The following is a 21,791-nucleotide window of genomic DNA, read 5'->3' on the forward strand; positions in this document are numbered from 1 at the left end:
GCCACAACTTTCTATAAGCATTCTAGATTCCTAATTTCTATGCTGAGCAGAGTTGCTGTATCAGGTAGATGGGCAGCACAAAAAGCAAACAAATAAATACAATTTCTGCTAATGTTCATGGTCAGCCTCATCCCCACGGCCATTGGAAGCCACTCTGGCTTTCTACCCTATTTCTCTCTTCTACATAATGAAGAAGAGCTCAGTGCCAAGTTTATTTCCTTTAATTACAAAGTCAGGCACATCTTCCTTAAATAATTCTTTCTGCAATACCTTGCATGCCAATGTTCACTAACTGGTTGCATAATCATGCTTCAACACCTGCTAGTATTTCTGACTGTGTGGGAGAAGAGAGTTGTTGGAGGAAGCAGAGGAACTGAGAAGCACAAATGGGTGGGAGAACTCCCATCAAAGAACACAGAAGATGCAGACTATAGAGAGCAGAGGTCTCCAACCTTGGCCACTTTAAGCCTGACAGACTTCAACTCCCAGAATTCCCAGCAAAGCCCCGCCAGCTTAAAGTGGCCAGGGTTGGAGACCCCTGCTCTAGAGTCCGGAGGGGAGCATATAGAGAAGCCAGAAAGAAAGCTGTCGTCAGCTTCAGCCAAAGGCGAGATGGAGATCCTTTTCTCCTAATTCCCTTGGTTCAGAAAGAAAGAAAAGGGTTGGATGGGGGAAGATTCAACTGAGAATAAAATAAAACGGAGGGAAGAAAGGGGCAAACCTGTGTCCACCCAAAACAAGTAGGAGAGAGAGGTGGAAACTTCTTACACCTAGAGAAACAGAATGGCCAAATAAAAGCCTAAGAAATAAAGGTGCTTATGAGAATGTATAAGCCATCTGAATCCATATCATGGGGGAGTTAAAGAATGGGCTTACAGTATATTCAAAATGATGTTCCCTAAATGTGCCTGTATATCTTGCAGTGTTTGGCTCTTACGATATAGCTTCATATATCTCTCTTGCTAATAATCATCCTGATTTTAATAAGGCTTAAAAATTATTTCTGTTTGGCGCTAATAGAGAGAAAAATAGGGGAGTATGCAACAGCTGACCTAGACCGTTTGTTTATTTCTTCAAGATTATGAAATACACAGGCAGATTGAAGAGCTGGAGAATGGAGGAACCATTCTAAATGAAACTAGAGCCTTTGATTATAAACTTGGGTAAGAGGTTTCCTTCCACTGTGGGCATTATTTCTAATTTACACAGAAGAAACCAAAAGAAAATTACAATATCATCTGAAAGAAGCATAATTTTTAGCTACTCAACACTCTCGTGCTTCTTTAAAATGTGTACCTTTTCCCTGTTGATGCAACCTTTGGACTTGTGATCATCTTGAAAAACCATTTTAAAATTGTATATATGGTTTCACTCTGTGGTAGTCTGGCTTTAGGCATATGCTGCACCTCTGGGATTTAGCTATTCACATATGTTGCAAGTATTGCCACAGCATTGAAAATTAAATATTCTACTACTTAAGCTAAGGTGTTTAGTATTTACATTAACATGCTATCTCAATGTTAGTTCTTTAAATTTGAATTATGATATACCAAGATTTTCTTTTAATCAGGTCAGGACAGTATACAAGCACAGTTGGTTATACAAGTTTTCATGGATGATTTTTTAAAATTTTTATTTCATATGGCATACATTTGTCAGGGAAATATACACTGTTATGTTACAGAATAGTCCTGGCAGGTGAATTGCTAGTTTGTTCAGTTTTGTGCTTGCATGCTTCTCCATGGTGTGCCATGGCGAGGGGTGTGTGCGTATGTGTGAGTGAGTGATCTGGTTTGCACCAGCTGGCTAGCAGTGGTTGAATTGATGACATCTTCTAAGGGTCTCTCCTGCCAATCTTGCATTGAGTCTGGGCAGGCTTAGCACTGGCTCCCATTCTCCTTGTGCAGCTCTATAGCCTTTCCCATTGGAGTGCTACCTATTTATCTACTATCACAATAATGCTTCCAAATTGCTGGGTGGATAGGGCACGAACTAGAGGTGAGTGATGGGAGCTCACCCCTTCCCGTAATGCTAACAGGGCTCGAACCGCCAGTGTTGACTATTTCTCATCGGCAGGTCCAGCATCCTTAAGCTGCTTCACCACCACGCCTTTATGGAAGAATTGTAAATGAATATGTTGTGCTAACTTGGTGGTTTGTATCTTCTTCCATCTGGAGACAGAAGAAGATAGAAACCACCAAGTAAGCACAACATATTCATTTACAATTAATCAGACCTTTAAATAGTCAACTCATGCCTTTAAGACAGGGGTGTCCAACCTTGGCAACTTTAAGCCTGGAGGACTTCAACTCCCAGAATTCCCCAGCCAGCTTTTCCCCAGTCCTCCGGGCTTAAAGTTGCCAAGGTTGGACACCCCTGCTTTAAGATTATATGGCAAAGGAAACCATCCACTGGCAGATTTAGATCACATGATATTAAACGTTGTGATAGGAATATGTGAAAGCTCTTAATGTGAGGTAGAATCAGTTACGTAACTATCAGGTTTGCTAAATCCAGTTCTTATAATTGCCTCTTTCTTTTCTGCTTTTATAGACGCACTGTGCCAATGAGGGACAAAGAAGGAAAACAAGATTATCGGTAATTTTATTTAAATTTTGTTGCATTCAGGAAAATATACGTGGTGAGACTGATGAGTTAGGATTTTCCCACCCATTCAATTCCTTTTTTCACCTTAAATACCTTCTGAGGATTGAGAACTCTCCTGAATGAAGGATGCTATGATATGTAAGGTTTCAAGAAAAGGATCAGATTTGAAAATAGGCAGAAGCTTCCTGCTTGCACTTTATTTTCCAGCACGAGAAGTTGAATTTCTCCATTTCTTCTATGCCTTCTGTGAATCAGAATTATTAGTTATTAGTAAGTATAACTACTACAGTTGCTGCTGTTATTTCATTGCTTGTGGATGGTCAAAGATCAGAACAACATAATACGATCATATAAAACCAAAATGACAAATCACAACAAAAATCAAACACAACAAAGATGCCCTAACAGGAATAAATCAAGCTGGTAACATTTCCACATTAAATTGCCTTTCTTTTGTATAACTCAAGCGATTTCATGCTACATGTAATGCAGTAACTAATTCTTAAGCCTTTCTTTTTCTAAATCTGTTTCTCAGAATTTGGATGCTTTAAAAAAAAGAAATTGGAGAATATGCTTGTATTGACTATCACTTTTTTTTAAAAAAAAAAATGCTTTTCTTTATTTAAAGTTGCTTTTGAAATCAACGCCTGAAGCATAAATACAGCTTGTGTAAAGAATATATCCAATCATTTGCAGACAGCTGTAAAGCTTTAATTAAGTTTGCAAATCCATCATTTGGTTATGCAAGGCTGGAACTAGGGTTTAATCGCTATATTTTCTTGACGTCTTGAATCAGTGTCCTTTTCAAGCCTTTGTCCTTTGATGCTGTCATTCACTTTACTTAGCAGGGCACCCCACCAAAGATGGCAGTTGGATTCTTAGCACAACTTCCCTATTCCATTAAATCTTCAGAGATTCATAACAAGGAAGGTTTCAGCCCACATGAAATGTTCTTAGCAACTTCATCTCACTCGTCGCCAAAGTATGGTACCAATTGAATAACCAGTCCCATTTGGCATGAGATGAGTAGCATTTTATTGCTTTTCTGGAGAAGAATTTAAAATGGGGTCCATTTATTCCTGGCTCTGAATGGCAGCCATTTAAAAGCTAATGGCTTTCAGAAGGCGGTTACCCCTTATGAATTGGGATTTATCTGTTTCTGCTCAGAGCATTGTTCTCAGCCTTGACTTCCTTATGTGTGTGGTTGCTTGTATTGTCAGTTTGTTCTTATGTAGAGACTCAACCATGTGCTTTTGTCTGTAGCAAATTTAATTTTTAAAAAATTCAAAATAAATGTTTTGTTGTTGTTGTTTTTCTTAAGGTTCATGCCTGAGCCAAATCTTCCTCCATTGGTTCTTTATGACGCTAAATCCTTGCCCGCTCATATAAATGACCAGCAAGTGATAAATATTGATTGGATTCGGGAGACACTTCCAGACCTCCCTAGTGTCAAGAGAGCAAAGTTTGTTGAACGTTATGGGCTTCAGACTCAACACATCTTTGTCTTACAGGTAATTCTATTGGTCAAATGATCAAGTAAATTAAAGAGTGTAAATGTTTCAGTGCTTCATAAAACATTTTTAAATCTCATGATGTAAACCTGTATCTGATAGGTTTCAGCCTTTTTTTGTACTCTTATATCATTGTAAATTGAATAAAATGATAAATGCCAATCACTTGAGGCCAGGATTAATATATTAATATTTCTGGTACAAAAAAATAGGTCTTTGTCATTTATACATACATACATACATACATACATACATACATACATACATATGTGTGTGTGTGTATATACATATGCATATACATACATACATACATAGCCATACATTTATTGCATATATATAATGTGTGTGTCTATGTCTTTTCCTTTTGTTTATTACATTTGGTGTTGCATTCATGCTTTGATGGATTTCAAAGCCTATATTATTAAATTTCCACTAGATCATCCTAATTGCAATCAGCACTTGCTACAATAGGTCTTGCTTCCCCGTCATGTCCTGTGTTTATAATGTTTTTAAAGATCAGCATAATTAGAGAAGTTAACAAGTCCCTGAAATTAGGGCACTACATAAATACTTGTGTTAATTAATTACATACTATATCCAGTAAGTCTATAATAAAAACAATGAAACATAATATTGTAAGTGGTGTGCTGAAAATATGTAAAGAATGACATACTGAGAACCATATAAGTAGTCTTCAACTTATGACCATAGTTGGGGCCAGAATTTCTGTTGCTAAGCAAGGCAGTTCTTAAGTAAATCATGCCCAGTTTTATGACCCCCTTTTGCTATGATTGTAGGCAAATAATTGCAGTTGATAAGTGAATGATACAACAAATCCAGCTTCCCCAATTGACTTGGCTTGTTGAAAGCTGGATGAGAGGGACACTGAAGCCATCATAAATGCATGCTAGTTGCCAAGTACCCAAATTTTGACCAGGTGATCGCGGGGATGCTGCTATGGTCATAGATCTGAGGACTGTTTGTAAGTCACTTTTCTCAGTGCCATTGTAACTTTGAATTATCATTATACTTGCCAGGAACTAATTAAAGATAAGGGAGGCAGGGAAGGAAGGAAGGAAGGAAGGAAGGAAGGAAGGAAGGAAGGAAGGAAAGGAAGGAAGGAAGGAAAGGAAGGAAGGAAGGAAGGAAGGAAGATAGGAGATACAGAGAGAGAATGTGTGGATATATATGTATGTATGTATGTATGTATGTATGTATGGTATTTAGGTTTCTTCGGGTATTTTCCCATGTCTTAATATTTGTGCTTTTATTATAGCGACGTTTCGGCAGAATCTCATCTGCCATCCTCAGGCTTGTGTATTGGGTTCTTTTTAATCTTGTGTGTCAGGCTTGGCAGCCGTTTTTTGTTTGAATTTGGTGCTGGCTTTCTGCTTTATTTGAATGGTTTTTTCGTCATCCTGATTGGCTGGGAGTCTAGGTCTGTTTTTATTGGTCTTTGAGTTGCTGTGTTCTTGATTGGTTAGCAACATTGTGTTTTGTGCATTAGGGTTTCTTAGTGCAGTTTGGTTTCTTGTGAGTGGCCAATAATTATTTATTAGGAAGCTAGGCTTTATTTGGGTAGCTGGCTGGGGCATGTTTGGGCTGGAGGTATGGGGGGGTCTCCAGGTCCTTGCCTGGATTGTGGTATGAGATTTTTTTGTTTGTGAGTGCAGGCTTCCAGATGATTGATAGTCTGGTGGAGTCATCTCTTCTATTCATACTATTAGGTCTTTTATCAATTTCTATGGCTTCTCTGATGATTCTGTAGCCGGGGTTTTCTATAGTAGCTAGGGTTTTGGTGCCATTGAAGTCGATGCTATGACCTGTGGCTTTCATATGTTGGACTAGTGAGGAAGTGTGTTCCAGCTTTTTTATTGCATTCTTGTGTTCTTCAAGGCGGGTACTTATCCTTCTGTTGGTTTGTCCTATGTATGTGGCAGAGCATGATGCGCAGGATACTTCATATATGCCTTGGTTTTCTAGGTCAATTTTATCTTTGGGGTTTCTTAGGATGGCTGCTATATTTTGTCCGTTTTGAAGGCAGTCTTGATGTGATGCCTGCGTAGTATCTTGCAGATTTTGTCTGTTGTTCCTCTTATGTAGGGTAGGACAGCTGTTCCACAGGTTTGTTCATCTTCTGGGTCTCTATTGTGTATCAGTGTGTTTTTGTGGATCAGGTCCATGATTTTGTTTTTGTGGAAGTTGTTAGCTATCAGTATTTTGGTCAGGGTGCATAGTTCAGTCTTTATGTGTATCTTGTCTGCCAGGTGTTTGGTTCTGGTAATTAGTGTTTTGGCTACGGAGTTTATTTGTGCTGGGTGGTGGTGGGATTGAGCATTTAGGTAGCGGTTGGTATGTGTTTTCTTTTGGTATATGGTGTGTCCTAGTGTGCCATCTGGGGGAGGTGGAAATCAATATTGAAAAAGTTCTCCTTTTTTCAGTTCCAGTTACAATTGGGGATAGGATTGATCTAACACCAAATCCCTATTTTGTGGAATTTCTCAGGGCCCTAAATTTCACTTGTTCCTGTTAACATCTACATGGTGGCAGGGAGTTAAATCATTACTATGCTGATGATAATTAGCTATACATTGCTAAAGGTAAAGATAAAGGTTCCTCTCGCACATACGTGCTAGTTGTTTCCAGCTCTAGGGGGCAGTGCTCATCTCCGTTACAAAGCTGAAGAGCCAGCACTGCCCAAAGACATCTCCGTGGTCATGTGGACGGCATGACTAAACACCAAAGGCGCACGGAACGCTGTTACCTTCTCACCAAAGTGGTCCCTATTTTTCTACTTGCATTTTTACATGCTTTCTACCAGCTAGGTCGGCAGAAGCTGGGACAAGTAATGGGGGCTCACTCCATTACTCAGTACTAGGGATTTGAACCGCTGAACTGCCAACCTTTCTGATTGACCAGCTCAGCGTCTTAGCCACTGAGCCACCACGTGCTTTATATACGTCTCTACTCTATGCCAATTAAATAATGCCCTCATGCTACTTTCCCCATGTTTGGAGGTAGTAGTGATCTTGATACAGTAGCCGTATAGCTTTTTCTTGTGGCTCTTTTCCTTCAGAATGTACCAGAACTTACTGTATATTTTTAGAGAAAGGAAATTTCTGTGGGCAGGAAACAATATTGGTTGATTAGCTGCTCTTGTACATCCCTGTTTTTTAATTTTAGTCAGGTACTTGTAGAAATCTGCATCATGGAAGCCATAGAATTGTAATCAATTCTATACCTATGGTTATCATCTCCATTTAGAAGTGAATTAATGATAATATTATCTAGATAACATCAGTATGACTGGCCAAGAAGCTGATCTAATCAAGCAACTTCATTGAAGATTCATGCCATGGCTTTTTTGGAACTAGTATATAGTTTCTTGAACTGCTGGGAATTATGAAATAATCAAAAGATTGAGTATATCACACAATGGAGGAGTTCAAATCTGAAGATATGGTTTGTTCATGGGAAAGTTGATTTGGTTGCTATGTTTAAATACGCTTTCTTTCTTCACAGAATGAAGATGGCTTAATGGATTTTTTTGAACGCGTTGTGAATGCAACAGAAATGAATCCCCAAAAAGTGATTGGCTGGGTTATAAATAATTTCATCAGTTACCTAAAATTATATAACATTACTGTAAAAGAAAGGTGAGGCTTTAGATTTTTCATTTTGGTCAAACGTTTTCTATGCAAATAATTATTTTTTCAAACAAATAGCATCTTCTGATGACATGGGCATATAAATAAAGGATTCTGTGAATGTGCTATCAAAGCAGTCTGCAGGATTCAGTTTTTCATCTGAATATTTGTTTTGTTAGAACAGACTTATCCTTATAACATTTGCTAAGGGAAAGAAGGTCCACCCCTAGGGAAGAATAGAATAGAATAGAACAGAACAGAACAGAATAGAATTCTTTATTGGCCAAGTGTGATTGGACACACAAGGAATTTGTTTTTGGTGCATATGCTCTCAGTGTAGATAAAGTCTCCCATTAAGTTGGAAGAAAAGAAAGGAACGAAAAATAAAATAAGGCATATCCATAAGAGCCTGTCCCAGTTTGGTGCTTTCCAGATGAGAAGAGCCCATTTCCCAATATCTGCACACAGCATGGCTGCTTGCCAACATGAGATTATAATTTGAATATCTGAATAGTATTGTTTTAGGAACAGCTATCCATGTGCACTTATATTAGAATGCAGATATCAATTACCAGTGCATTGTTTCCAATGAGATACACCGCCAAACTTATTGCCAATGCTGATTTGTAACTCTGCATGACGAACGTTGGATTAGGGCATGTATTATAAAAGCTTAAAGTGTAATGTAAGCGAAGTATTATGAATCTGAACTTGTATTTCTGAGACTTTCTATGGTCATGGATTTGCAAGACTAATTGTGGCTTTTTGTATGAATCATCTGAAAAGGTTATCTTTCTTAAGACAACAAAATGGAATGGAAAATGTAGCATAACTAACAATATGCATCCATTCAAGCATATAAAATACTTCCATCTATGTGCCAGCTTATAGTAGTAGAGTATGCCAATTTATATGACCACTTTTGATATTTTTGGTGTGTGTGTGTATGAATGGGGGTAGAATTTGCACAAAGAAATGATCAGACTAAAAAGAATACAGAAATAAATTGGCAGTTGAATGAATATTCTTGGAGACATGAAAAAAGTGGAAGGAGGCAAACACATTCATTAACCTTCTGGTAATTTACTTTTGGGGATTGCCATATCCCATTTCCAGCAGCAAACACTCCACAGCAACAGTTCGTTTTGAGTATGTGACACAAAATATTTTATGAGTCCACTGAATCAAGAAGATTGTATCATTTCTTATTTGCTTTATTGTTTAGCCCAGTCACTCCTGTTCTTTTGGCTGAACTACTGGACCTGATAGCAAGTAGAAAAATTTCATCTTCAGCAGCCAAACAGGTATTTCTTTGGAATATTAGTTTCCCATAGGGCTTTTTTATGTCAAAGTGTATTTCAATCAATTGTATAATTATACAACTAATTACAGAATTACAATTACAACAACAGAATTATACTATAATTCTGACTCAATTTAAAACAACCCAAAAGAATAGGTTTCTGCTATTTCCACAAACCTCATATGTGTGTGAAGATATTAGGAATGGACAACCAGTGTGGGCTGCTGGTTTGAGAAGTATTTACATATTATCACCCTGACTTAAACCCAGTCCTAAATTATAGTTAAACAATGGACATATAGCTTCAAGTCCAAATGAGATGTGACAATAAATATATTTATCTTGATTTCAAAAATTTATTTTTGGGAAGGGTAAAGATCAACTGACCTTCTTAACTGTTCTTTACCAGTAAGTTGCCTGTCAGTTATCTACCTTTCACCTGTATTGTCTTCAGATTATCAGAAGTGAAAAGTTGCCGTAATGTGATGGTGTTAAATTGGCAGTCAAGAAGTAATGAAGACATATGCGTCCACTTCTACTTTGGGTTAGTCCTAGATTAAAGAATGCAGCTTCTGTGGAGTCTTCAAGTTTTAAAAAAATGGAGCAAACTCTACATATTCATCACATAAAACTTTGTTTTCATCTAAGAGAAAGGTTTTTTTTTCCAATTGATGTTATAAATATGTATTTGGCCTTATCAGTTAATTTGTGAATCTGATTAACAAGGTTAATTTATTTGAATCTGTTTCATTGGCTATTTTCAGTTCCATAACATTTATGTACAATGTAGTACATAATACAATGTGTACAAACAATAGTTGCCTAAATCTTCTTTCAATAAGGGGTCATATGATTTATTTATTTATTTAGCTAAATTGATATATATTTTTTAAAGTATGGCTAAAAATGGTTAATGAAGCAAGTACAAATAAGATTAACCAAGAGTTAAAACCACTCAATTCCTTATTATGATTAGCAATATATAATTTTAACATGTGTTATTAAGCTGAGTAACACTTCATAAGAAGTGTCTGTTTAAATTTAAATGTTCTAATGGATATAGATCTTCATGCTCTTATGGAAAAGTGTGTGTGTGTGTGTGTGTGTATACTTTGGCCATTTATTTTTGCTAGATGTTACATGTTCATTTTCTTTGGCAAAAGTAGTTTCTCCTACTATTAAGGATATAGTCTCTGAATACAGAGTTCCATGCAGATGGGTGAAAAATTACCCAAAAATAAAAATGCAAAACTATAAGTAAACCCATACAGCAACAAATTGCTACTGCAAAGAGAATAATTACATAATATAGATTTTCTTAGTCTGAAATTCCAAACTTTCACAGGCAAGAAATGTTCCTTCATTAGATAAAATACTTTGGAATGATCTATTTTGGGTACATTAACTGAAAGTAAATATCTTGAATTGTTTTATTAATCTGGAGTCTTGATCCCACTGTATTGTTCATCAGAATGCAACCCATCTGTTCTATAAGAGATATGCTATTTACTTTGTTTTAAAATTCAGAAGGGAAAAGTTTGGAATTAAGTGTGACTTGGTTTTAGTTTTTATGATCTATCTCTTCCAACTTGATATGCTATTTACTTTATTTTAAAATTCAGAAGGGAAAAGTTTGGAATTAAGTGTGACTTGGTTTTAGTTTTTATGATCTATCTCTTCAGCACCTTTTTTTAAGATCCATTTTTATTGACTGTATTTTTTTTCTTAAACTATTAAGGTTTTTGTCAGTATAGCAGCCCACTAAATCAATTCAGTAAAAGGATACTAGATGGTTCCTTACTAAATGTGATTCTCTAAAGAATAAATAGATAAGTAGGTAAGGCAAGACCGGAAAGCATATCTAAACATATTCTCCAGAAAGTAAAAATATATGACCCAGGGCTACCCTTAACCACTCTTGAAATAATTTACATGGTAGTTATATTTTGGTGTATAGATAGGACTTGATTTTTATGAATATTTCTGAAACAGTGTGGGTAGTGATTGTGGGAGCGCCATCACTTAAGACTTTCAGGAAGAGATTGGACTGCCATTTGTCAGAAATGGTGTAGGGTCTCCTGCTTGGGGGTTGGACTAGATGACCTACAAGGTCCCTTTCAACTCTAATTATCTGTTAAATCTGTTATATATTTGGGTTTGTTTTGTTTCTGTAAAACTCCCACCCTGGGCAACTTCTGCTACCAGCTCATACAGTCCAATCTGTATCTATTGCTTGTGAGCTCCTTTGCCTGTGCTTTCAAAGTCACACGTGGTCTCCAAAGACCAAACTCTAATTTTTAATGTAAAAAATGACAAAAATCCTAGGATATTTGAAAAGCAATCATACTGAATATTTACACTGTTTAACCTAAAATTAATTCAATTTCCCTAAATGTTATTAATTGAAAATCAGTGCCTAATATAATAGTGCTGACTGTAATTATGCTACTGGGAAGTTGCTCAGCTCTTTTGTCTTCCAAACCAAATGGGAAGACCTCTCTTACAATGAAGCAAGGCAATGTCCTATATACTAGTAAAGCATTAAATGTCCATTTTAATGAGCACAAGATCATTATCTTCCAATGGTTCAGTCTCTGAAACATCTTCTCTCTAGTACAGCCCTGCTTCTTAAGGCATCTATTATCTTTGTCCTACAGTCCGGTTGTATTGTACTTATATTTTTTAGAAGTACAAAAATTTTGAACTTAATACTTCAATTAAATCAATAAATAAGTAACATTTACTGAACATTTTACCACTTTGCTTTGCCTTTGGGACTTATTCTTTCCCAACCAAATGCAAATTTTGTGCAGTGGCTACCCCACTTTACATTGTTAGTACACTGTTGTGGTTCCCCAGCAGGACCAGTGCAGCTTAATAGACAATAGAGTCAGCTACAGATTACAATGCATTGAATATACAACTATTAACAACCTTATAGAAGACACATTACTAAATTCTGGGACAGTATTCTTATCTGTTAAGAAAACTGTACAGTACTGTTAAAGTGAAACTCTGTTAATACTTAATTCAGTTGTCTAATTTTGTTAAGGAATTGCTAATTATGAATGGAATTGCTGTATTTGAAATATTTTTAGCGTATATAAATTAATAGTACAGAATTTCCAGCATGACAATCATTTTGCATGAGCTGATTGCAATAATCCAAGTATTGTATTATTTTTTCACCGGAAAATTGAGAAGAAACAGCTGTTTTAAAAGGGCACCTTCTGTGTCACAGCATGTATGTTTGAAACAGAAGCAAGCACAACATAGAAAACCTCCAAATAATGTTTCTCTTTTAAGTAGCTGTTTCTAGAGATTGTTACAATGTGTTGTAGCTTGACTACAAAGATGGAAAGCGTTATAACATTAGTAAATAATTATTGCAGACTGATACATTGTTGCACACAGTTGTGCTTTACAGAATGAATAAATTGGTTATAGGTGCTATAGATTTTGCAATACAGGCAGTCCTCATTTAGTGACTGTTACCCACTGTTCAGAGTTATGACAGTAATGAAAATGTAACTGTGGCCAATTCTTGCATTTACTGCCTTCTTAGGCCTGTAAAGCAAAGGAAAGGTGAAGTAACATGGTAAGCACAGTTGCGGTTTCATTTAGTGACTGCTTCACTTAACAATGGAGGTGCCAATCCAAATTGTGGTCCCTAAACAAGGACTACCTGTATAATCTTCCACAGCTTTGTAATATATGGTTTGGTTTAATTATATGACTATTCCTTTTTCTTGCACTGATTAGAAACTGTCCCCCGTGTTTTGTTTAGCCAACAATTCTGTGGGACTGAATTTTGCTGTTTTATTTGATTGTGGCATATGCAATATCTCATTTTGTGATCCTCTCCAGTCCAAGCTTCACAATTCGTAATGATGAACAGAGAATCCAAATAATCCTCTATTAAGTGCAACTATGCCCCAAAGGTTAAAAGATTCAGCTCACTATATTCAAATCATGATGTTGATTATATTCATACACATTGGTTAGCATGTGATGTAGAAAATGGTTCTTTTCTTTAATTTAAACTAGTAAATGGATAATCCTGTTTTTATAGAACTTACTGATAAATTCATACTATTCTCTTTAGTATTATCAAGAAAAGGGGGAGAAAGGCAATGATTAAATTGTAGAAAAGCCAAACTAAGGAATGTTTTCTTATATAAAGCCTCAGAATATTTGTGAGGTAAAGCAAAAGCCCATCCAAGCCAGGAAATATATTTTCAGTGAGGGCAGGAATTACTACTGAATGTACTTTTTGTTTTTGGTCCCTACAAGTCAGTGTTGATTACTTGGTCATTGCCTGGACTGGATAAGTCCCTACAGTTTTCTTGATGAGATTTCAGAAATGGTTTGCCATTGCCTTCTTCCTAGGGCTTGAAAGAGACTGACTGGCTCAAAACTTTATGTTTAAGGTAAGGTTTAGAGGTCACAATCTTCCAGTTTCTTAGCCTGTTGTCTTAACAACTGCAACAAATTGACTGTCACTGGATTAGAATTAGAGAATTAGAATTCTTTTATTGGCCGAGTGTGATTGGACACACAAGGAATTTGTCTAGGTGCAAATGCTTTCAGTGTACATAAAAGAAAAGACACATTCATCAAGTCAAGAATCGTAAGGTACAACACTTAATAATAGTCATAGGGTACAACAAGCAATCAAATCATACTAGGAAACAGTCAATATAAATTGTAAGGATATAAGTGACAAAGTTACAGCCATACAGTCACAAGTGGGAGGGGATGGGTGATAAGGAGTGATGAGAAGATTAACAGTAATAGTAGTGCATACTTTGTAAATAGTTGAACAGTGTTGAGGGAATTATTTGTTTAGCAGAGTGATGGCTTTTGGGAAAAAACTATTCTTGTGTCTAGTTGTTCTGGTGTGCAGTGCTCTATAGCGTCGTTTTGAGGGAAGGAGTTGAAACAGTTTATGTCCGGGATGTAAGGGGTCTGTAATGCTGTTAAAATTTAGGAAAACCTTTAAAACAGCTCAGGACAATTTAAAATGTTTCCTAATACTAAAGTACAGGTACTGCAATTGCTATTAGCTGTGTTTTAATATGACTGAAAAGATGAAACAGGAGTTGCATGGTCTCTTCAAGAGGGCCCTAAGTTACAAAACCAAAACGATCAAAACAATTTGGAATGAAAAATAATAAATAGGACACAACTATACAATTGTTAGTCTGCACAGAAGTCTCCTTATTTGAAGAAGCAGAATAGCATTTGAATTAAGTGGCAAACCAAACCATGAATTTTCTGCCCTTCTAGACCAGCATCTTTTTTTGAGTAACAAAGGGAATTTTGAAGCCTTAACTGCTTGCCTTTCATTCTTTTTAACCTTCGTCTTCTCAACTTGATCTTGCCTTCTGAAAGACAAGAAGAGGCATGCTTCGACCATCAATTTCCTTTTATCTTGATGCTGCAGGTGTTGGAAGAGATGTGGAAGAAGGAAGGGAAGTCTCCAGCTCTGATTGTAAAAGAAAAGAAACTCAATCTAATCCTGGATTGGAATGAACTGGAGGGTATCTGCCAGACTGTGATGAGAGACCATCAGAAAGAGGTGATACTGATCACTGACCAGGGAAATTGGGAAGAAAGAGGTTTTGACACTTCAGAGTGGGTAGTGGAGATACGGAATGTAAATTGCCTTTTCCATTCAGATTACTAGGTTGTTTGGCAACTCTTGAGAGAGAGAAAAATGGGACAAATTGCTTTGTGACACGTGAAATGGCCACAAAAGACAGAAACTGACCTAACATTTAAAACTAAGACCTGCTTGCTGAGGATGTCTCAGATTACATGACTTGAATGCTAGCTAAGTGGCATTTCCCGTTTGTATAAGCAGTGTAAAAACAATCCTGTTTGTTCCTCAACATATAGCTTTTCTGAAGCCTTTATAAATAAAAATTCTTCAAAGACATAGCTATATAATAATGTTCAGCACAATCAATCATAACCCATCATGTATGAAACTTCTTTATTTAGGTGGCAGAAATAAAGAGCGGCAACCTGAAGGTCCTGAATTCCATAATTGGACACGTCCAGAGAACCACAAGAGGACGATCGGATCCTGTAACTGTGAAACAAATTCTAGAGAAGCTGCTATCATAGGGACTAAAAATTGTGTGTCTGATCTTCTACTGTTTTTAACAATCTCAATAGCATCAAACCGTTGTATAAGTTTTAATGCAGCGCTGAGACCAATATATCGTTTGTAGCCATTTTTCAGGGAGGGGAGCATGTTAGGTTATTATCCTGTCCCTATAAATTCAGAATATAAACTCTACAAAGAAGGAAAAAGATTGCAGTGTGCATGAGTTTTCTGAAACCTGCTTTCCTAGTATTGTGGTATATAGCAAAAATTATACATGTTTGATAACTGGATCATATTGATAGCCTTTTAACGTGGCTTCTTATAAGTAATTAAATCATTTCTAGTCTTGCTTCAAAGAGCTAAACAGAATTAGCAGATGAAGCAGGTATATTCCCTTTTTAAACTAGCCTAATGAATTTTCTAGCTCTAGTCATTGTTATTTCTTATAGGCTCAGTTCTGGAATCCTTTACTGACTTAAGCCTTGTGTCATGTCTCTGAACACTGGTGGAATTCCCACACTATTCCAAAATTTTAAGTTTTTAAAGTTTATTATTTATTTTTTATCTCACCTTTATTATTTTTGTAAATATCTCAAGATGCTGAACATACCTAATATTCCTTTCTATGTTCCCCGCAACATTTCAAACTCAAAAATAAACTTGAGTGTATGTCAACGGAAAGTCTGTTTGAATCTTTGTGTTGCCATCTGGTGGTCAGCCAGGAGAGGATTCTTTAGGACTCTTAAGACAATAGGCTCAGACCAAGTGAAATAGCAAAGGGGCCTGGAGCTGTTAGTTGCACATAACTTTTTCCCCCTCGGGACTTAATTCTCTGTTGATGTTTAAACTGTTTATGGGATTTCACTACCTTTTTATACATAAGAGATAGGAAATAGAAACAGTAGCAGCCCATCTGTATAATACTTTCTAACAAGATGGATACCCTCACAACTTTGTCAAAAAAATAATACCGTGTTTCTCCAACAATACGGCCTCCACCAATAGGAAGACCCAGCATGTTTTCTAGGCATAAAATCAATTAAGCCCTCCCCCAAATTTAGGCCTAGTTTAAAACATGCAAAATAGGGGGAAGGGTGGGGACTTGCCATTTGGAGTGCCGTTGGAGCTACCACCGCCATTTGGAGTGCCCTTGAGCTGCCTCTGCCGCTTGGAGCCGCCGCCGCCATTTGGAGCTGCCTCTGCCATTTGGAGCCGCCGCCGCCGCTTGGAGCTGCTGCGCGTTTGGAGCCGCCGCCGTTTGAAGCTGCCGCTTCCACGCTTGGAGCACTACCGCTGTTTGGAGGACCACCGCCACTCCAAACACGGCGGCAGCTCCAAACACGGAAGCAGCAGCTCCAAACGTGACGGCGGCACTCCAAACGGCGCCGGCGGCTCCAAACGGCAGAGGCAGCTCCAAACACGGAAGCAAGCCACCGCCGCCATTTGGAGCTGCCGCTGTTTGGAGTACCATTGGAGCTGCCTCTGCCGCTTGGAGCTGCCGCTCCGCTGGAGCACTACCGCTGTTTGGAGCACCACCGCCACTCCAAACACGGCGGCAGCTCCAAACGCGGAAGTGGCAGCTCCAAACGACGGCGGCAGCTCCAAACGGCGGCGGTGGCTCCGCTTCCGTGTTTGGAGCTGCTCTGCCGCTTGGAGCCGCCGGCGCCGTTTGAGTGCCGCCGTCACGTTTGGAGCTGCTGCTTCCGTGTTTGAGCTGCCGCCGTGTTTGGAGTGGCGGTGGTGCTCCAAACAGCGATAGTGCTCCAAACGCGGAAGCGGCAGCTTCAAACGGCGGCGGTGGCTCCAAACGGCGGCAGCAGCTCCAAACGGCAGAGGCAGCTCCAAACGGCAGAGGCAGCTCCAATGGTACTCCAAACAGCGGCGGCAGCTCCAAATGGCGGCGGTGGCTCTCGCCGTGTTTGGAGCTGCCTCTGCCGCTTGGAGCGCCGCCGCCGCTTGAGTGCCGCCGTCACGCTTGGAGCTGCCGCCCGTGTTTGGAGTGGCGGTGGTGCTTCAAACAGCGGTAGTGCTCCAAACGCGGAAGCGGCAGCTTCAAACGGCGGCGGCGGCTCCAAACGGCAGAGGCAGCTCCAAACGGCAGAGGCAGCTCCAAACGGCGGCAGCAGCTCCAACGGCACTCCAAACGGCAGTGGAATGGGCAGAAGGGAAAGCAACAGAGGCAGGTGCCAAAGGTCTTGGGTCTGCAGCAAAGGTGTTTGGTGGGAGTAGGGAGCTCTCTGCGTCGCCATGATCGCCCCTTAGGAGCAGCTGGTGGCGAGGCTGCCAGCGGGGGCTCTAGATGAGGATGAAAGGGGGAAATTAAGTTACCCCGAAAAGACGGCCTAGCCGTTTTTCGGGCTCAAAAATAAGGCCCGGCCTTATTATGTGAGAAACACGGTACAATATTCTACTACATTCATAAAGGCTATTAACTGTTTCTGCCAGATGATAATCAAAAGAGATGTACAAAAGAATCCATGCACAAAACAACTGGATTCAGGTAGCCTGAAAGCCAAATATGCATTTTGGTCTGGATGCAGAATGAGATCGGGCTATTATTGTTGGGTTGGGTTGGTCAACAATTGAGTTGGTTGTTGTAAGCGGAAGTGAGTTTTTGTTTGCTTTTGAAGTCAGATAAATAGAGAAAAAACAAACTGAGGGTCTTCCTTGGTAATTTGGGTTTGGGCTTATAATGCTAGTGGTGATGTATGCAAACAGTGAAAGATGAAAAGTTAAGAGGCTAACCCTTTGCATGGCTGTTTTAACTTGATGGGGGAGCCAGGCTCTTTCCTCCCTTCAGCCAAGTGGACAGCAACAGCAGTGCCTGATAAGGCGCCAGAGAGAGATTGAGGTAGGTGAGCCCTTGGGAGCCCCAAAGACCAAGACATTAAGAAAAAGCCATGCACAGATGCAGAAGGCAGTTATCCAAACCTGCCCCTGCCCAATTTGTCCTCTAAGATATCTCAGGATCTCTCCAGATGGGACAACACAAAACTTGTCACTTTTCAATTTTGGTTAACTTAAAGTGTGCTGCATCCAAAACAGTTTCTCAAAACTTGTGGGATGTGGTTGTTTGCAGTTGGAAACAATTTCCATTTAAACCTAGTCTAGCAATAATTCTAGCAACAACACTTACCATATAAATCAAAGGGATGCAATTTTTTTTAAAAAATGCTACATTTAAAATATCCTGTTTCACATTAAACAATTGAAAACATGTTCTATGACCGGCTATAAATAAAAAACCCCAAGCAACCATGTTACATGATTTCTGAACCTAGTCATAATGAAATTGTTTTTCCCGTAGTGCTGCTTTTGCATTATACTCTGTGCAAAAGCATTGTTGTAATATTTTGAACTTATGAACAACATAATTGTGTATTGTTATCCATAAAAACTTACCTCGAAGTGTGTGGTGCTAATCTTCATAAAGAAACAACATAATATGTATAAAAATGTATACATTCAATTCAAATAAGAGGCAAATAAATACCCACACCCAGGAAAAATTGCTGGAAGTACTCCAACTGGATAGGTGGAATTTAGTAAAATAATTCATTTAAATTGTTAGAGAATGCTGTTAACGCAATACTACTGAAAAAGTATTTCAGAGATTGCTTATTTCTTAAATGCATTTTTTGGTATAGTACCCATCATTGAATTACCCCAAATAGCTTTCTTATGCAAGCAATCCAGAGGCACATTAACCAAGATGCAATTTTCCCTTTCCCTGAGATGGCATTTATATCAGAATAATTACAACACTACAGCTTGAATTAGTGCTATAATCATGGCTGGGTAATTACAGCAGTACATTGCAGCACTCGATTTCAGAGCCTTCTGAAAGATTTGTGGGCTTTTGATGTGTGAAATGCAGCCCAGAATAGTTTTCTTAGGTCTTATATTCACAGGGGTATATTGTCTGCTCACAGCATTTTTGTGACTGTAATATTTACTTTCCAATGTTTATAATTTCACTGTTTTCTACTGTTAAAGATTTCTCTAGTAGCTCATAACAGTAGCTGTACATAGTAAAAAGAAAATATAAATTGCCATTGTCTCTTCTTTGTTTAGAGTCTTAGCTCCCCACTCCCAAAACTAGCCTCCATATAAATCAAAATGATTTCTCCACATGGTTATTAGGGGGGCCCGCACCAATCTCAAAGGCACCTAAATGACATAAAGGTCACAACAGAATCACAGTGTGGTGTGAAAAATATTAAAACAGGGTTGCCCATCACACAAGTTATGGTTTGAATTCAAACTAGAGCAAGGCCCCCGGGGGCCAGATGTGTCATGCCCTGCCACACCCTCGCCTGGTTTAGTTAAGCAGCAAAACATCACGTGACAACACCGTGACGATTTGAGCTTGACACCCCTGAACTAGAGGCAGTCCTCAATTCACAACCATTTATTTAGAGGTCATTCAAAGCCACAATGATACTGAAAAAAGTGACTTATGATCATGTTTTTATACAACCATTGCAGCCTTCCCATGGTCACATGATCAAAATTCAGATGCACGGCAACTGGCATGCACCAATCCCCACCCCCCCACCCCCGGGCAGCGGGGATCGAAATGGGCCGAAAACGAGGCACGTGGAGGCTGAAAATGGGAGTGTGTGAAGGCTGAAAATGGGATGCAGAGGCCAAAAATGGGGCGCACAGAGGCGGCAATAGGCTATGGCAGTCCCTGCAGCCTGAAACAGCTGATGGTCAGGAGGCCGATCCAATCGATAATCAGCTGCTTGTGCTAATCAGCCTGTGCGGACTCTGAAACAGACTGTTCGCTGCAAGGAGGCAAATTGTTGGGAGGCAGAGGCAGCGATTTTTTTTTCTTGTTTTCCTCCCCAAAAGCTAGGTCTGTCTTATACTTCAAAGCGCCTTATACTCTGAAAAATACGGTATTTATGACAGTTGCACTGTCCTGAGATCATGTGATCACCATTTGTAATCTTTCCATCTGTCTTCCGACAAGAAAAGGTGATGGGGAATCCAGATTCACTTAACAATTGTATGATTTTCATTTAGTTGTTGCAATGATTCAATTGACAACTGTGGCAAAAAAAAGATTGTAAAATGGGGCAAAACTCACTTAGCTCACTGTTTTGATTAGCAAAAGAAATGTTGGGCTCAGTTGTGGTCATTAAATTTAGGACTACCTGTAACATGGTAAAATTATCATGTCCTAAGTGCACTATATAACCATTGAGCAAATTTACTCTGCACCCTGTCATTTTAAGGCTTATGAAAAATGCAAATAGAATAGGCTTGTTTCTTGGGAAACTGCTATTACAAGTATACTGCGGTGCCACTGCTGTGGTAACTTACTTTTATTCAAAAGGAGATTAAAAGCATGCAGTTTTAGTGCTTCAAAAGGAAAATGCAGCAGCCCTTGTGTCTGTCGGACACTGAGGAACAAGGAAGGATGGCTATCTCTTTTCTTCACATTTTAGACTTCCCTTGTTGCTTTATTTCCATTCCTAAACCATACGCATTCCCAATCTCTGTTCAATGTTCTTTTTCCTTACTTATCCTGGAGGGGGGGGGGAGGAATTATATATGTCTTTTTGGATAATGGCTGGTATTTGCAGATTGAAGATCAGTGAAAAGCTCTTCTTTTATATGCAATTCGTTTTAATTAGCAGGTAATAACATTTATTTTTTGTTCTGCCTCTTTTTAAAGTATGGCTTTTGGCACACATAAGAACCTTATGTGCCTTCTGTCATATCTTCTACATAACCAGGTCTACATATATATATACATACATGCATATAGGGAGACGGAAGCTCCGATCACTCTTTGCTCGCACAAGCACAAAGCCGAAAGCACCAGCCTGAAGATGGTGAGTGGGACCTCATCGAAACGTCACCAACATACTCTCAATCTTACACGGGAAAAGACCCGAACACGCCAAGACCTGCATACCTGTATCCGTGAAAATCTACAAATATGTGTGTGTGTGTGTGTGTGTGTGTGTGTGTGTACGTACATATATACACACACAGAGACACACACAGACAACACTCACACACACACACACATATATAGGCATGCTTCACAAGCAGGCATTCACTGGAGCACAGAGCGAATCTACAGAATTGGTTACAGCTCGAATTGTCAATCCTATTGATGAAGAGGAAAAATGAGGCATTACAGGGCATTTGGGTCTGTGTGTTCAGGATTGCTCTACCTTCCCCCAGATGGTCTGGTGCCAGGTGCTTACTTTGCCAGCACAGAGACTTCCCCAATGTAGGCCACTCAATGTAGGCATCAGACAGCAGCACAAACTACCCAGTCTACCACATAGTCAATGCTCTGTGCTCTGCAAGAGTCAACAACTCACCAGCAATCAGCAAGCTTCCAACAGACACCCTGTAGCTGGCTGTTCATCATCCTGGCCAGCTGTGCTAAGAGAGATGCAGCTGTGACTGCTTAACAGGGAGGGGATTTAAACAATCCTGCCAGTTTTCAGTTGCTGGATGTAATTTTGGGATTTCCTTGTATACTCCCAGGTTTGGCTTGCTTCTGACCATGTCTTGAGCTTTCAGACTTCCTTATGCTTTTCTGACCACAGACTGCTAGACTTGCTTCAAGTCTCTTCCTC

General features: G+C 39.0%; 1 protein-coding gene across 1 annotated transcript in view; it reads left to right on the plus strand.

The window, feature by feature from the left end:
• GATB (glutamyl-tRNA amidotransferase subunit B) overlaps positions 1–15,864 on the plus strand; it is a 32,962-nt gene extending 17,098 nt beyond the window's left edge. The window contains exons 7-13 of the mRNA XM_026668757.2: positions 1,079–1,163; positions 2,554–2,598; positions 3,929–4,118; positions 7,641–7,774; positions 8,991–9,069; positions 14,515–14,649; positions 15,075–15,864. Coding sequence (XP_026524542.2) covers positions 1,079–1,163; positions 2,554–2,598; positions 3,929–4,118; positions 7,641–7,774; positions 8,991–9,069; positions 14,515–14,649; positions 15,075–15,200 — 794 coding nt within the window. The 3' untranslated portion in view covers positions 15,201–15,864. The remainder of the gene's footprint in view (positions 1–1,078; positions 1,164–2,553; positions 2,599–3,928; positions 4,119–7,640; positions 7,775–8,990; positions 9,070–14,514; positions 14,650–15,074) is intronic.
• Positions 15,865–21,791: the final 5,927 nt, after the last annotated feature.

Source organism: Notechis scutatus, chromosome 4, assembly GCF_049901735.1.
Source record: "Notechis scutatus isolate UNSWTSFEM ecotype Mainland chromosome 4, rNotScu1.2, whole genome shotgun sequence".
Classification (NCBI taxonomy): domain Eukaryota; kingdom Metazoa; phylum Chordata; class Lepidosauria; order Squamata; family Elapidae; genus Notechis; species Notechis scutatus.